Below are 18,922 nucleotides of genomic sequence, written 5' to 3' on the forward strand. Positions count from 1 at the left end.
CGGCGCTATTTTGTTCCGAGCGGCTTTCTTCAACTTCAGTTTCTTCATCTCGCAATCTTTAATGGCTTTACCGTTCCGTCTCTTATCACCCCCCCCCCATACACACACACACACCCATTTTCTATATATGTGTGTCACTCCTACTGCATCCTATTGTGTAAGCTGTGACACCCATTAGCTTTTTAACCCAGGTCGTCATTTCCAGAGGCGTCACCGACTGGCAGGGTCTTGCCCCCCCCCACCACCACCCCCTGCTCCCACCCAGACCTTTAACTTGTCATTATCAGTTTTGCCATCTTTCTATCCTCATCTTACCAACTTTATTTCACTCTCTGTCCTGTTTTTGTCGCTTTCACTGCCCACCTTTGACATAGACAGCAATGGCTAATGAAGGAAGGAAGTGTGTGTGTGTGTGTGTGTGTGTGTGTGTGTGTGTCAGGAAGGAAGCAGATCTCTTAGACAGGGGTGCTCCTTCACAAACACAAAAACATCACTTCATACTTTTCATGTATGTTGATTCTTTTATTTTGTAAATTCTAATGTGTTTATGGAATCTTCTGTTAGAAACAAACAAACTACTGTCACCCAAACAATTGGTCTACACACTCGATTAGCACAATTTTAAAAACAAAGAAAGCAACTGAACTGCTTTTACAAACAGCTAAATGTCGACCGACTGCATTCCCAACTGCTACTGACCAATTGGCTTTTTAGCTGACAGCCCCCGAGCCTTGCAGTCTATTTCACAATACATTGTCATGCACTCATGTAGAAATGCATCATTTCGATATTTTATTTTATTATATGACACAGTTAATGGAAACAATACAAGAAAAACTACAATATAAATATTGGTCCGCCTGCACGAATGCATTCTTGAAATCTGCTGTTGAGATTCCAAATTGAGCGCTGCAACCTCTCAACTGGGATAATGTGAATTTCATCCTGAATTCTCAATTTTAACTCTTGGTCGAGTCCTAAGTTGTAAAAATGTCGGAACTCCCAGCTGTGAAACATTTTTATTAAACATTTTTATGGCTGATGCACACTGATGTCCGTTCCACTGATCCATGCTTACTAAAATGGCGGAATTACTTGCTCGATGTCACTGCTGCCACTTGCTCATGTCTGCCAATATGCACTTATATAAAATTAGTTTTCATATATATTGGGTCGTACAACTCTAAAGATGACGATATGGTGTCTGAAAATGTATTTTGAACATCAGAAACAGGTTTTTTATGCCATAAAAAGCAATCCTATTTTGTAGAAATTCACTGTCTGGAACCAATTAATGGTCATAAACGAGGGATTTACAGTACAGTAACAGAAAATAAGACATATAAGACATGAATAAAACAATGTTAGCATTGTTGTTTTTTTCTGCACTTTGATAAAGGAGGGATAACTGTACACAGTAACCTGTTGCCACGGTAACATTACTGAGTGTAGAACACTACCTATCACGTCTTTCATGTTGTATTTCAAAATTTTTGTATTTGCGTTCATTTAGCCATTTTCATACTAAATGAAAATTATTTTACAATACATAAAATTAGCTATTATGCTTTTTCCACTTTTCTGACCTATAAATGTCGTTAGAATTTTGTATTCCCGTGTTAAACGATGCCAAAGTTTCAGATAATGAGGTTTACTGAAAGAAGTTTGGGATGGCTCAAAATGCTCGGTTTCAAAAGGCGTGGTAAAACTGACCCTTTGTGATGTCACACAGGGCGGACTTCCTTATATGGTTTATAGTTCGTACAAACTTTGGCCGTGTGACCAATCACAGCGGACTGAAGTGGGCTGTGTGTGGCTGGAATAGGTGCAGATTCTGCAAAAGTTTTCTGTGCGGGTTATTGTGTGTAGCTGCTCTACAGGAGACAACAACTCAATACATAGGGGTCGAAAAATGTGCATATTTGGTCCCCTTTAAATATGCAACCTTGAGGGAATTCGAACCCTGAAGTGGTGACAACTGTACATGTTTTTCAAGACTCCTAATGGAGATACCCTTCATACAAGTGTATTTTTCATATTTCATACCAGGACATACTGTACAGAAGAACGAAGTGATTCTACTGTGTTGAAAAAGTGACGATACAAGGATTTCATGTATTTTGTACATATTTTAAAAACTTGATAATGTTAATTTATTTGCCACAAAGAAGACTCTTCCTGCTTGTTTTCAGTCATCTAAATGTACATAATAGTGTGGGCATGTATTTCTACTGTAAGTTAAGAAGTACAAGGTACCAGCTTTTCCATGACCCTGAATAGAATAAGTACTTCAGAAAATGTTTGTATAAGAAATAGATGTATTTGCTTAATCCAAGGCCTGTGATTGACAGTCCTCAGAGCCAAACCTGACTCGGACCAGGTTGACTTCATGGTCCCTAACCTCGGAGCAGTCATATTAAATTACACATCCAGCTGAGCGTATACTGTATATATACAGTATCCAGTGTGTGGTGTGTAGCTGTAACGTTCCCCTTGGCAATGTCTTAATTATTTCTCCAAAAACTTTATTTAAACCTGATTGCAATGCAGTTGTGCTCAAACAAACCACCATTCATGATTATATTATAATGTGATTTTTAGGTCAAGTATGTTTACAATCTTCGCTTTTTCCCCCAAAGAATGAACTAAGTTCAGTAAAGTCTCTGATTTGACAAGACCCTGGACCGGTGAGCAGTCAATCACAGGAACACCCAGAGACAGGCATCCAAACTAATTATTCTCGAGAAAATTTATTTTTTTACATGTCTGGAACAGAATAATTGGATTTTCATTCATTTCTATGGGAAAAATCGCCATGGTTTGCATACAATTCAGTTTTCAGCCAACCTTTGGAAAGCAATTAATAACAAAGGTGAGGTACTGCTGTAATGTAATTCAAAGACGGTTTCATCTGAGTTTCATTTGAGTTGCAAGTGGTGGCGGCGGTATGCAAATGAAGATGGAGCTTAGGGCAAGGTGAAAAAAATCAGGCTGGCACAGATGGTTTTTGATTAATTCCGATGTCAGACACATCAATAAAATATAACATTAAGAAAGATATGCTGAGATATGACCAGTCCAGGGTGTAATGGTAATGGTAATGGTAATGGTAATGGTAATGGTAATGGTAATGGTAATGGTAATGGTAATGGTAATGGTAATGGTAATGGTTTTATTTCATTTGAACATGCATCAGATTACAATTGAGTGCATCCCATAATCAGTTCACAATTCCACATGTCCAAAAGGAGTAGGAAGAAGCAAAGCTTATTAAATCCTACCCCTCCATCTGGTACTTTTACAATAAGTAACTGTTACATTTGTTCACTTCCTGCTTTCCTAATATAGTTTAAGTTATATATAATATATATATATATATATATATAATTTTTTTTTTTTAATTTTATTTATTTATTTTTATTTTTTGTCACGTACCGAAGTATGAGGTGATATGACCATACAATGACATAATTTTTATTTTTTATTTATTTTATTTTTATTTATTTTTTGTTTTTTTATTTTTTTAGTCACGTACCAAAGTGTACTGGTACTTTGACAATCAGTAACTGTTACATTTGTTCACTTCCTGCTTTCCTAATATATTTATTTTTTATTTGTTGTATTTATTTTTTTCAATTTTTGTAATTTAATTTTTAATTTTTAATTTTTAATTTTTAATTTTTAATTTTTAATTTTTAATTTTTAATTTTTAATTTTTAATTTTTAATTTTTAATTTTTAATTTTTAATTTTTAATTTTTAATTTTTAATTTTTAATTTTTAATTTTTGTCACATGACCATACATTGACATAATGGGTACCCCGTCTCTCGCCCGAAGACAGCTGGGATAGGCTCCAACATACCCACGACCCCAGTGAGGATAAGCGGCATAGAAATTCTGAGAGATATCTCTGTGGAGTTTGCATGCGCATACTTCATAATTTAAATTGACTGGTGTTGTTGTGTATTGTTGCAACCAGATGCTAACTGGCGGTTATCAAGACCGTGATTTCTGTGTTTTGTCTTATCGCTTGGCAATAAAAGCCACGCTTTGCCGTCGACTGTTGTTGTTGTTGTCTGAGCGTACCTTGCTGATTGCAGAAACCGCTGCTTGGACTTCAGTGCTCAATGATTTCCTTTTCATTTTCAACTTCCGTGCTTCAGCGAAAGCTGTTGTCAGTTTATGCTGCTTTGACTTGAGAGCAGTAATGTTAGGTTGTAGAGATGATCAATACAGACAATACAGACAACTCACTGTTAAACGTTTATCTGATTACATACGTACGTGCATACGTATGTGGAGGGTGTGTCATTGTTACTTTCCTGTTGTTGTTTTGCTACTTGTCTGGAAATAGTTTGCAACGATAAGGTAAAGTCATTTTCACCTCACTCCGCTGCATGTTGTATACATCCATCCATATCCATATTTTATGCCGCTTATATTATCCTTATGTTGTATACAGCATTGTGATATTTCCATTAAACACAATGCACTTAATGGGATGCAATTATTTCACATATATGTCTCCCTACTGTGTGTGATTGTGTGTTATTGTATGTGTGTGTCTAGTATGGAGGGTGGGAGGGAGGGGCTTTCTTAGTAATTGTTTTTCCTTTTAATTGTGGTAATTGTTTTTAATTATGTAAAGCACTTTGTGTTGCATGTCTTTGCAGGAAAAGTGCTCTACAAATAAAGTTGATTTGATAACTCCAAAAACGCTGCACGGCGTCTATATGTGCCCTGTGATTGGATGGCGACCAGTCCAGGGTGTAGCCCGCCTCTCACTACCCTGGACTGGTGGCCGGCCAATCACAGGGCACATATAGACAAACAACCATTCACACTCACATTCATACCTATGGACAATTTGGAGTCGCTAATTAACCTAGCATGTTTTTGGAATGTGGGAGGAAACCGGAGTACCCGGGGGAGAACATGCAAACCCCACACAGAGATGGCCGAGGGTGGAATCAAACCCTGGTCTCCTAGCTGTGAGGTCTGTGCGCTAACCACTCGTCCACCGTGCCACCGGGAAGAGCTCATGTTCTCAAAAATATGCAAGTTGAATGGTTTTGTCTATATGTGTCCTGCCATTGGCTGGCTAAGCCCCCCACCCCACCCCCCCAACAACACCACCACCAATCCATCTTCATTTGCCCCTTTAAACACACTTACTCAAGACTTTGAGCGGTTCATTTGAAGAGAGTATTGATCCCAAGTTTTCCATTAAAGTGGTTATGGGGGATGGTGGGGGGTGAAGGTGGGGGGTGGGGGGTTACGTGTTGCTGCTAAAATGCAATCAACACATAAGCCCACCTTGCGCTCGCTGACTCCACTGCAGCCCCCCTAACTACAGTGCAATGGAGCGTAATTAGCTTTTACGTGGAAAAGAGTGAATAACCTTGGTGTGCTGTCCGTGTGTGTGTGTGTGGGGGGGGGGGGGGGGGGGTGAGCGAGGTGTGAATAAGCATCTGTGTGATTGGTCAACATGTCATATCACCAATTGGCCACAATGCAATTATGCCAGTGAGTGACATACACAAAACAATGATTGAAAGTGCATATGTACAAACATATGTGTGTGTGTGTGTTTTTGTGTGTGTGTGTGTGTGTGTGTGTGTGTGTGCTCCAATAAAGCAGTGGCATGATTGAAAGCTCTAAATGGTGAAGGTGCACTCAGGGGAAAAGGGCTAATCTACATAATGGTGGTGATATATTAACAGCCGCCTGACACATACACACACACACGTACACACACACACGTACACACACTAATTCACTCTCTCACTATCTTCAGAACAATCAGTTCTTTTTCCTGTAAAAATCAAACTATGATTCAAAATGGTATTTTATCTTATTGCTAAAAAATTTAAAAAAAAAATAAAAATAATGACAGACTGTTTTCATGTTTTTGTGTAATAATATTAACTACAGGCCGAGTGGTTAGCACGCAGACCTCACAGCTAGGAGACCAGGGTTCAGTTTTTGTAATAAAAAAAAAGTCTGGAAAGCACATGGTTAGAGCTCACATAGTAGTTGGTTAATATTCTGCATTATACGTTTGTAGTGTATTGTATGTTTTTTTCCACCTATTGTGTTGCTGTGTGTAGTTGTTTTGACCCCGGGAATAGGAATTGTGTCTGACGCGATGACGCTCCTCGATTCGTAGCTAACGACAGGACACAATGGTCTTTGAATGATAATCTTAATGATAATTGTTTAGTCAAAATTGCCAAATATTGGTTGATAATTAATAGCACAATTATCAACCAACACGTTGATATGTTTCAAATTTATCAAATTTACTTCCTGTTTCCCAGAGTCCTTTGCTGTACAGTGTTTGTAAAAAAAAATAATCTGGAAAGCACATGGTTAGAGTTCACATAGTAGTTGATTAATATTCTGCATTATACATTTCTAGTGTATTGTATGTTTTTTTCCACCTATTGTGTTGCTGTGTGTAGTTGTTTTGACCCCGGGAGTAGGAATTGTGTCTGACGCGATGACGCTCCTCGATTCGTAGCTAACGACAGGACACAATGGTCTTTGAATGATAATCTTAATGATAATTGTTTAGTCAAAATTGCCAAATATTGGTTGATAATTAATAACACAATTATCGACCAGCACATTGATATGTTTCAAATTTATCAAATTTACTTCCTGTTTCCCAGAGTCCTTTGCTGTACAGTTTTTGTAAAAAAAAAAAAAGTCTGGAAAGCACATGGTTAGAGCTCACATAGTAGTTGGTTAATATTCTGCACTATACGTTTGTAGTGTATTGTATGTTTTTTTTCCACCTATTGTGTTGCTGTGTGTAGTTGTTTTGACACCGGGAGTAGGAATTGTGTGTGACGCGATGACACGCCTCGATTCGTAGCTAACGACAGGACACAATGGTCTTTGAATGATAATCTTAATGATAATTGTTTAGTCAAAATTGCTAAATATTGGTTGATCATTAATAGCACAATTATCGACCAGCTCATTGATGTGTTTCAAATTCATCAAATTTACTTCCTGTTTCCCAGAGTCCTTTGCTGTACAGTGTTTGTAAAAAAAAAAAATATCTGGAAAGCACATGGTTAGAGCTCACATAGTAGTTGGTTAATATTCTGCATTATATGTTTGTAGTGTATTCTATGTTTTTTTCCACCTATTGTGTTGCTGTGTGTAGTTGTTTTGACCCCGGGAGTAGGAATTGTGTGTGACGCGATGACGCTCCTCGATTCGTAGCTAATGACAGGACACAATGGTCTTTGAATGATAATCTTAATGATAATTGTTTAGTCAAAATTGCCAAATATTGGTTGATAATTAATAGCACAATTATCGACCAGCACATTGATATGTTTCAAATTTATCAAATTTACTTCCTGTTTCCCAGAGTCCTTTGCTGTACAGTTTTTGTAAAAAAAAAAAAAGTCTGGAAAGCACATGGTTAGAGCTCACATAGTAGTTGATTAATATTCTGCATTATACATTTGTAGTGTATTGTATGTTTTTTTCCACCTATTGTGTTGCTGTGTGTAGTTGTTTTGACCCCGGGAGTAGGAATTGTGTGTGACGCGATGACGCTCCTCGATTCGTAGCTAACGACAGGACACAATGGTCTTTGAATGATAATCTTAATGATAATTGTTTAGTCAAAATTGCCAAATATTGGTTGATAATTAATAACACAATTATCGACCAGCACATTCATATGTTTCAAATTTATCAAATTTACTTCCTGTTTCCCAGAGTCCTTTGCTGTACAGTTTTTGTAAAAAAAAAAAAAAAGTCTGGAAAGCACATGGTTAGAGCTCACATAGTAGTTGATTAATATTCTGCATTATACGTTTGTAGTGTATTGTATGTTTTTTTTCCACCTATTGTGCAGTAAACTGCAGTTTATCATTTAAACTTCGATGTCTCGCATTACTTTTATTTTTGTTAAAAAAAATATTTGGACATTTTTGGTACTGGACACAATAAAGAGTTTTAATGTAATATTGAAAAGGTTTCATTTCAGTTTTTCCCATGATTATAAAATGGACAGGAAGCATTTTCATAGATCTTTTTGCATGATTTTGTTGCCATGGTGCATGCGAGTGTTTTTGTTTTGAATACTGCTGGCATAAACAGCAAGAAAGTGAAACAAGGCGAAGGTTAATAGAGGCGGTAAGACCCTGAGGATGAGCAGAACGAGTGGGGTGGGAGGAGAGAGGAGGAGGAGGAGAGATGAGGAGGAGGAGGAGGGACCATGTTCACTTTGGGCTGTGTGCGTCGCAGCTCTCGGTGTCAGTGCACCAGCGTGTGTCTCAGCCGGTGCTGTGTGTGCATCGCCGCTTCGCTGTGCGCGCCGATGTGTGTGTGACTCCAGCGCTCTCTCTGTGCGTACGACAGGTGGAGATGACATGACCGCTTTGGAGAGGAAGGAAGGAAAGGACCTGTAAGGGGGCTCAACACACATACCTTTTTTTTTTAACCACGCGTTCTCCTGCACACACGGTTCAATTCCAGCAGGTTTTAGATATTTCTGAGCGAGTTTAGAACCCGAACTCTTAACTCAAAAACAAAAACATCTCTTAACATGTCTTTTTTTTTTTTTTTTAAATACGCCTGCAGACGCGGTCAGCAAGTCTTGCTGCATCCTGAGGAGAGTTCACTTCCTGGCCTGACAAGCAGACAGTCCACCACGTCCGAACAAGTCCAGGTAAGACCTGCCTTGCCTCGTTTCCATATGCTGTCAAAGCAGGAACTGAAACAGGATGCTGCACGCTTATTTTCATCACTCTTATCCACTCTGACACAACCAAACGTGGCTTGTGAAACTCTTTTATGCAAACCATATCAATGTCACACATTCATGTTTACGGAGCGATAAACTTTTCTTTTTCCCAGGCGAGGTAAGTCAGAGCTCCTGTTGCTGCAGTCATTTCGCTTCCTCTTGATTGAGTGTGTGTGATTCCTCTCGCTCGCCCTGGGGAACTGCTCCTGTTGTGTACTACACGGGTGCAGATAGTCATCATAAAACCTAAAACGCTCCTCAAGATGAGAGGAAATTAAAGCCAGTGTCAGTTTAGTTGGAGTGGCGGCTAAATGCTTGTACTATCGTTTCTATTAGTTTGATCTAACTGTGTTTTATTTAAACCTCAAGAGGAATACAACCAAGGTTATTTTTTTTTGTGTTTGGTTGATTTGAGACATACGAGCAGAGGCATTCAATTTAAAATGACCTCTTTTTGTCCTCGTACGGTACACATTGACGCACACACACATACATATATATACTTATAGGTTATCACATGGTTTGTCTGGTATCAGGCCAGGTATCATGCCCCCAAGTGTCAGTATCAGCCCGAGACCGAACTTATCTTATTATTTTATCTTATTATTAATCATGAGCTTATTATCACGTACTATTTAATCAAAAGACCATTTTGTTTTTCCAGAAAATTTTCAGTTTATTTCATGTTTTATATCTAAACTGTGTGTTCACGCTCGTGCGCTGTTCTCTGATTGGTTGTTTCACGGGCACGATACAGTATCATTTCGGCCTTTTTCCCGTATCATTCATGGGCGGTTTCTAGGGTACATTTAATACTTTACATTTTACTAATTTACATTTAGTACTTTAATACAATTAATACTGTAGTATGTGATAATTATAGGTTATCACATGGTTTGTCTGGTATAAGGCCAGGTATGATACTGGTCCTGATACCAGACGAACCTTTTCCCGTATCATTCATGGGCGGTTTCTAGGGTACAGGGCCAAATAATACTGTAGTATGTGATAATTATAGGTTATCACATGATTTGTCTGGTATCAGGCCAGGTATGATACTGGTCCTGATACCAGACGAACCTTTTCCCGTATCATTCATGGGCGGTTTCTAGGGTAGAGGGCCAAATAATACTGTAGTATGTGATAATTATAGGTTATCACATGATTTGTCTGGTATCAGGCCAGGTATGATACTGGTCCTGATACCAGACAAACATTTTCCCGTATCATTCATGGGCGGTTTCTAGGGTACAGGGCCAATTAATACTGTAGTATGTGATAATTATAGGTTATCACATGGTTTGTCTGGTATCAGGCCAGGTATGATACTGGTCCTGATACCAGACAAACCTTTTCCCGTATCATTCATGTGCGGGTTCTAGGGTACATTTAATACTTTACATTTTACTAATTTACATTTAGTACTTTAATACAATTAATACTGTCGTATGTGATAATTATAGGTTATCACATGGTTTGTCTGGTATAAGGCCAGGTATGATACTGGTCCTGATACCAGACAAACCTTTCCCTGTATCATTCATGGGCGGTTTCTAGGGTAGAGGGCCAATTAATACTGTAGTATGTGATAATTATAGGTTATCACATGATTTGTCTGGTATCAGGCCAGGTATGATACTGGGCCCGATACCAGACAAACCATGTGATGATCTTATTATCACATACTACAGTATTAATTGGCCCTGTACCCTAGAAACCACCCATGAATGATACGGGAAAAAGGCCGAAATGATACTGTGTCAAAGCCCAGGGCAGTGATACTGATAAAATATAGAGTTTAACCATGTCCAGTATCAGCCCCCGTAGCTGTCCGCTGCTCTGGTATCGTGCCCGTGAAACAACCAATCAGAGAACAGCGCACGAGTGCTTCGTGCCTCGTGCTTCTCCAGTTACCAAAAAACCCAAACTTGATTATTCATTCATTCATTCATTCATTCATTCATTCATTCATTCATTTTCTACTGCTTTTTTAATTGAACTTTAATTAAAATAATTTAATTTAATTGTCAAACATTGATAAGATAAGACTGTTGATAAAATATTATTGTTGAAATATTTTTGCAATTATTGTGTTTACACTGTTTAGATATAATAAATATGTATATTTAAATAAATAAAATAAATAAATAAAAAGAAATAAAAATGCAATAAACTGAACATTTTCTGGAAAAACAAAATGGTCTTTTGATTAAATAGTACGTGTGCCAGTATGAGCTGATACTGACACTTGGGGGCATGATACCTGGCCTGATACCAGACAAACCATGTGATAACCTATCAGTATCACTGCCCTGGGATTTGACACAGTATCATTTCGGCCTTTTCCCGTATCATTCATGGGCGGTTTCTAGAGTACAGGACCAATTAATACTGTAGTATGTGATAATTATAGGTTATCACATGGTTTGTCTGGTATCAGGCCAGGTATGATACTGGGCCTGATACCAGACGTACTATTTAATATCTACTATTATACTAATATTTACAATTTACTATTTAACCGCTGACATGTTGACAGAGCACAGGCGGCAGCAAAATAAATGCTGCGTGTTCACGCTCGTGCGCTGTTCTCTGATTGGTTGTTTCACGGGCACGATACCAGAGCAGCGCGCTCTGAGTGGACATGGTTAAACTCTATATTTTATCAGTATCACTGCCCTGGGCTTTGACACAGTATCATTTGGGCCTTTTCCCGTATCATTCATGGGCGGTTTCTAGGGTACAGGGCCAATTAATACTGTAGTATGTGATAATAAGATCATCACATGGTTTGTCTGGTATCGGGCCCGGTATCATACCTGGCCTGATACTAGACAAACCATGTGATAACCTATAAGTATCAGCGTGCGCAACAAGTGTGTGCTTGCATCTGCATTTCAAATTAAAAGCTATAATGAAAGTGAAAGAACGGTTTGATTGGCTGCCAGTGTCAGCATGTTTCCCTCGGATCCAATTACCTGTGCGGATACACACGTTGAGATTCAGGCACATGTGCACACACACACACACACACACACACACATAAGAGAAAATATGAGAGTGCTTGCTTTCCTGTGTTTCTCCTACTATTACTGCTGCAACATTTCTCTTTAATTTAGTGTATTTACTTTTATTTATGCAGTCACTAACTTGTGTGTGTGTGTGTTCATGTTGAGGCATGTGTGTAATGTTGCCATCTCTGTTTACTGTGCTGTTGTGAGTCAGTCCTCCGCATACGTACATCCGTAGTCAGGCTATGACGCTGAAAACCTTGTTTAACAGCATTCCGGGTTTGCCTCATTGCTAAGGTGTCACCATGACTTGGAATCTTTTGGAAGCGCCAGCTGCTCGGAGTGCTGCGCCACCTTCTGGTGTCGCCGTCGTGTCACTTTAAATTTCATTCATTCATTCATTCATTTTCTACCGCTTTTTTTCCTCGCGGGGGGGTGCTGGAGCCTATCCCAGCTGTCTTCGGGCGAGAGGCGGGGTACACCCTGGACTGGATATATAGACAAACAACCATTCACACTCACACCTATGGACAATTTGGAGTTGTCAATTAACCTAGCATGTTTTTGGAATGTGGGGGGAAACCGGAGTACCCGGAGAAAACCCACGCATGCACGGGAAGAACATGCAAATTCCACACAGAGATGGCCGAGGGTGGAATTGAACCCTGGTCTCCTAGCTGTGAGGTCTGCGCGCAAACCACTCGACCGCCGTGCCGCCCACTTTAAATTTCAGTTGATTATAATGACAAAAGATGTTCTACGTGACTGTGGATCACGTAGTGTTGTGCCGGTGCATGTTAAGGTTTATGTTTATGTACACGTTGGCACGTACATTAGAACCATTGAGGCAGCAAAAGCAGCAGGTTAATCTCTTCTCAGCTCTCTGCAGAACAGATGTGGGGATTAATTTTTTCAGGGAATCATGGAGCTCTTAACATGCATGTGTGCGAGATGCGAGACGCCAGACTAAAATTCAATAAGACAAATATTCGTGTATAGTCTGGGGTAGAAATTATGGATCGCTTGTTGATTTGTATTTAATAGCAATTGAACAGTCGATATTGCGCACTGTTCCAAGTGAGACGTGAAATGTTTACCATCCGAGCGAGCCAACGATCAAATGGGTATCACTCCTTGAATGCTCTATTATCAAGACACGGTGGTGAAGTGGAGAGGCAGCATACTGGCAAACCAGTATGCTTTCTAATGCATATACTTACATGAATTAGACATACATGTGAGTGTGAATGGTTGTTTGTCTATATGTGCCCTGTGATTGGCTGGCCACCAGTCCAGGGTGTACCCTGCCTCTTACCCAAAGACAGCTGGGATAAGCTCCAGCACCCCCCGCGACCCTCGTGAGGATAAGCGGTACAAAATGAATGATAAATGAATGACGGGAAAATTATGCAAATTTTTAACTTCCACCCAACTGGAGAGGATTTTCTTTTGTACTTAAAATACAGGAAACAATCCAAACAAGAGTATATATGTAGTATTATATTGTTATTTTACTACTATATTGGGTAATAGGAGTGTAAATGTGACTATAGGGGTGTTGTTTTATGTATGGAGGGCTCTAATCATGTTAAAAAAGCGTATTTAGTACGTATGTGCCTCTATATTGCTGTGTATACATTTTTTTAATTAAAAATTAATAATGATCGGTCGAGTGGTTAGCGCGCAGACCTCACAGCTAGGAGACCCAAGTTCAATTCCACCCTCGGCCATCTCTGTGTGGAGTTTGCATGTTCATGCGTGGGTTTTCTCCGGGTACTCCGGTTTCCTCCCACATTCCAAAAACATGCTAGGTTAATTGGCCGCTCCAAATTGTCCATAGGTATGAATGTGAGTGTGAATGGTTGTTTGTCTATATGTGCCCTGTGATTGGCCTGTGCTAAGTGCTAGCAAAAAAACAGTTTTGCTCCGATCAACACATCAGAGGACTGACAAATTCTGATGTTGCGGGGCCGCTTAGTTAGCCTTGTGATGCAATACTGAAATCTGATTGCAGTATTTAAGTGATATGGGCCAGCATTCCTGACTCTGAAGGCCCTGGGCAGATTACATTCTTCTGGCAACACATAGAAGCCGGAATTTGATCAGACAAATACAATTTTATGGGAAAAATACTAACATTTAAATTTTAAATGTAGATTAGTGTTTCTGGGATTGTTTAGGCCAGCAGAAAAGGTCTTGCTGGCCCTGAGTGCACACCACTGATACAGTATATAGGCGTTGATGACAAGAGGCGAGATGTGACATGCATACGTGGGAGATACAGCAACAGGGAAATGTGCAGTTAGCTGACAGCTTCAATCGATGGCCTATTTGGAGGCAAGCTTCGCCGGAGCGTCATAAGAAGCAGAGCACAGCATTATTTTCATCACGTGTGTGAACCAGTTTCACTTCCTGCTTTTCATCTAAAATGTGCAGTGCGGGATTTTTCCATTCATTCATGTCTACAATGAAAAGCAAATTATTTACTTTGTGCATGTGTGGATTGTTCACACGTTTGCGTGTGTTTGCCGCAAGTTTGGTCGGAAAATGGAAACGACCGTAATGTGACTTATTATGCAAGCTTCATTCAGTTTCAATGGTCACATATTGATCATCTTATTGTACAGTAAATGGCAGACATTTCTGCACATTAGCATTAGCAAACACCTTGGAATGACCATGCTGCTAAAACGGGGTTATGATAAGTACCACTATTTCACTTGCAGGACTCGCTATGTCTTAATTAATTTGGTCCAAGCATGCACAAGGGTATTGTACATTACAAGGTTAAAGCAGTGTGGCTTTGTGCGCCGCAAGGTTCTAAACAATGACAAGAAATTTACACAAGTCGACATCAATGGCTTCGCTTGCCACAACCCTTTTTGAATCAACATATTTTGATTAATAACCGCTGACAAAAGGACACCTTCACAACAACGCTGGAAGAATATATTGAATAAATATAGAATACAATAACAAAGACATCCCTCGCACTTTGCAGTTCAAATTTAGTGGTTTCACTCTGTCACAGTTGAAAAAAAAATACATATATTTATATATCATGCTGTTTTGTGTTTGAATACGGCCTATTACGTGAAAAATATACACTTGAATTAGGATTCAATATTAATAAATGGCACTAAATACAATCATTGCGAGAGCACTGTAACTTAAAATAACACCCCTATAGTCACCTTTACACTGCTAATAGTCTTTCTGTACGCCACACTGCTCAACTGTAGTGCGCAGGCTACAGGATCACTGCATGGACATAAAGCTAGTGAAAAAATAAATAAATAAATAAATAAATAAATAAATAAATAAAGCTAGTGAGCTAACGAGTTAGCCTCCAATTCCATTCTATTCAGAACGTACGGAATGGTTTAAAGCAGAATGAGGAAGGACGAAGAAACCCAAAACTTACCACTTCCACACGGTATGTGAGGAGAACTTATTTTCACTCTTGTCGTACATATATCTTACATACATATATACATATGTCTTACATGTATCATGTCTCAGCATAATAGCCCCAGGCTACTACAGAATACTACTTTGTCTTTAAGTATTTTTTTTTTTTTACTTTTGTGACAATATGTCATGGTCAACTATGGAACAGAAATCAATGAATACTTTACATTTTTTAATTTACTTTTAATACTTACATTTTTTACTTTACAATGATAGAGAGAGGGAGCGATAACAAATGGGATAGGCTCCAGCATAAACCCCTCCCCCTGACCCTAGTGTGGATAAGTACCATAAAAGATGGATGAACATACATATGGCTACGTATACATATACACTGTACACATGCGCGTGCACACACACACACACACACGTTTTTCTGCAAAAAATTTTTACTACCTCGATTCATTTCAAGTGTGCAATTTTTATACTTTTTGATGAATTATATTGTATATTGGGAAATATTGTTGATATATTATATCGATATAACAAGATCCCAACAGTGTGGCTGTAAAGTCAAAGTTGTTTTTGTAACCATAACCCACATACTGCAGTATGCGGTGTTGCAGTGATTGAAAACGAATGTTTGTTTTCCACTGTTGCCTAAGCGAGTGTATAGAATTGATGTGGGTGGCCTTCCCACACTCCTTATATAAAGCATAGATGTTCCTGACTTTACCAAGGCCAAGACAGCACTGCAGAGGCAGAATGAGTAATAGAGAGTTTTTCAGCTTCAGCAAACTGAAAGTTAAAATAAAATCCATCCGAGCGTTGCGGTCTACACTGTACACGATACCTTTTGGGGTGTGTTTTGGGGCTATTGTCATACTGTACCATTCAATTATTTCCTCCCTTCATTGTAATGAAAGCACATTGCTGAATGTTGAATGGAGGGTGGGATAAAAGGTTGGAATAAATGCAGGGAAGTGGTTGAAAAGAACCTCGAGAGAAGTGATGTCAGTGTGTGATTTCCCTTGGGGATTGAACCAAAAGAGAGGGGTGGCTCCTTTTTTCCCGACAAACTCACTCTGCCTTTTTCCAGTAGTTTAACCCGCACACTCTGCCACCTGACGGTATTTACTAGATATTGTTGTTTTAAAAAAAAAACATGTATGGCTACAAAATGCTTCGTTAATTTTCAGCCAGCTATTTGTTGTCTACTTCACTTCCCCGATGTTTTTTACAGCATCAACAAAGCTAACACTCCATCCCTGTCCACTTAAACGTACATCCATGCACTCAAACTCGCACCTTAGATCTTCCATAGGCTGCAGGGTCAGTATCCCTATGGTTTTATATACCTTTTACTCTAAAAGCTCATCTCTGTCTAGAGGGACATGGGCAGTAAGTGGCTTTTAGACATCCCAGTGGAGAACAGGAGACAGTAAAGGGAAATACGAGCCTCCATACAACTAACTGCATGCACAGTCAATGTACAATCAACTGTCACTTGCACCCCTATACTAAGAACACACAGTCCGAATAATAACTCAAAAACAATTCATCCTGGCATCTTGGTCCACTTATGCATATTTTTTTCATAGAAAAAAAAGTTATTCTCCAAACACCAAATTTTGAGATTCGATATGAACCCTATTGAGAACATGCACAAGTTAGTTCTCATCCATCTTTTTAGGTTTCTGTGTAACCTTTAAACCTTACATATTTAATCAATGATGGTCAGCTTTCAAACTGCGTCATGACCTTTGGTGGTTCCCTTAAATCTTCATCGTTCAGAGGAGTTTGAACACGGACACATTGATAAGTGAAACCACATTTGTTTTGGCTTGTTCCCATCATTAATTTTATTCCTCACATACATGTCAAATAAGCACACGCAAAACTTTAAATAATTATTATTTCTTCAAAATTGCAATTTACTGTTTACGCTGTAAATTGTTGTTAATATTTTATTATTTATTATTTATTATTTATTATTTATTATTTATTATTTATTATTTATTATTTATTATTTATTATTTATTATTTATTATTTATTATTTATTATTTATTATTTATTGTTTATTAGTTTTTAATTCAAAATAATTAAAATTATTTGTGCAATTTACTGTTTATGCTGTTCATTGTTGTTCATATTTAATGTAATCTATTTATTCTCCACATTATTATTTATTGTTTATTGTTTATTGTTTATTATTATTTATTAGTTTTTAGTTTTTAGTTTTTAGTTTTTAGTTTTTAGTTTTTAGTTTTTAGTTTTTAGTTTTTAGTTTTTAATTCAAAATAATTAAAATTATTTGTGCAATTTACTGTTTATGCTGTTCATTGTTGTTCATATTTGATGTAATCTATTTATTCTCCACATTATTATTTATTATTTATTATTTATTGTTTATTGTTTATTGTTTATTGTTTATTGTTTATTGTTTATTGTTTATTGTTTATTATTTATTATTTATTATTTATTATTTATTATTATTTTTTACTTTTTAGTTTTTAGTTTTTAGTTTTTAATTCAAAATAATTAAAATTATTTGTACTATCTATCTATCCATCTATCCATCTATCCATCTATCCATCTATCCATCTATCCATCTATGGATAGATGGATAGATGGATGGATGGATAGATGATCCATCCATCCATCCATCCACTTTTTTACTCCTACTTCATAAAGAAAACATAATAGTAATTTATGTATGACAATGTATGATACAGTGCATTATGAATAAAACAAAGACAAGGCCGACATTAGATTAAGTTGTTTTGTGATGTGATAGGCAGCGTGCTAGTATTAATTAATTTGGATTTATGCACTGAACAAATACACACTCACACTCAACACAGACATAATAGCATCCTCAAACGTCACACGGACTGTTGATTATCCAAATATGCCATCAGTTTTACATCGTGCACCTCATGGAGAAGATCCATTTGGTCCAAATCCACCAGAATCCTTCTCTCTTTACTCAGATCATGAAGCGCGAGAGCAAGGGATTAGAATGGGGAGTACTTCCATCAGGACATTGCAGTTATGGAGAAACGCTATCAGGGAAAATGTAATCCCTCTATTAGGGCACTGTGATTTCCGTGTTAACAGAAATGCGGACGGAATCGCGGGATTGACCAACACAAACAAAATCTACTGTTAAATGAAATGCTGGCAGACTGGACTAAGTCCGCAAAAAAAAAAGTGTTATATTCATAAAGCGAATGGAATTGCGTCTTCCTTCCTTCCACATCTAGAAACCTCCTCTTCGGTGTTCCCTTTTGTTTTCTCCTCCCTGGCAACCCCATCGCCAGCATCCTTCCACGACTATACAACACTCCCACGCCACTTGGCGCTTCAATTTCACGCCTTAAATCTATCACTGTTTTTTTTTAAACTAATATTAATAAATCATTGCTGTTTTGTGGTTGAATACGGTCAATTGTTATTTTATCTTACTATGCCGGAAGACAGCTGGGATAGGCTCCAGCATCCCCATGACACTTGTGAGGATAAGCAGTTCAGAAAATGGATGGATGTTTACTATATTGGGTAATATGAGTGCAAAGATGACTATAGGGGTGCTATTTTATGTCTAGAGGGCTCTAATAATGTTAGCATAGAAAACTTGCAAAAACACTGCACCTGCAAAACGATTCTATTTATAAATTAAGAATACTTTCTCTTTAGAAGCTGTAAGTTCCTAACAATATTAG

At 38.1% G+C, this 18,922-nt stretch overlaps 1 protein-coding gene across 1 annotated transcript in view; it reads left to right on the top strand.

Moving 5' to 3' along the window:
* pde2a (phosphodiesterase 2A) overlaps positions 1-18,922 on the top strand; it is a 209,209-nt gene that overhangs the window by 76,314 nt on the left and 113,973 nt on the right. Inside the window, 1 exon segment of the mRNA XM_058079773.2 lies at positions 8,612-8,699. Within this exon segment, the coding sequence (XP_057935756.2) occupies positions 8,612-8,699 (88 nt within the window).

The sequence above is a fragment of the Doryrhamphus excisus genome, linkage group LG8 (assembly GCF_037039965.1).
Source record: "Doryrhamphus excisus strain RoL-2023G ecotype Guam linkage group LG8, RoL_Dexc_Guam_v1.1, whole genome shotgun sequence".
NCBI lineage: Eukaryota > Metazoa > Chordata > Actinopteri > Syngnathiformes > Syngnathidae > Doryrhamphus > Doryrhamphus excisus.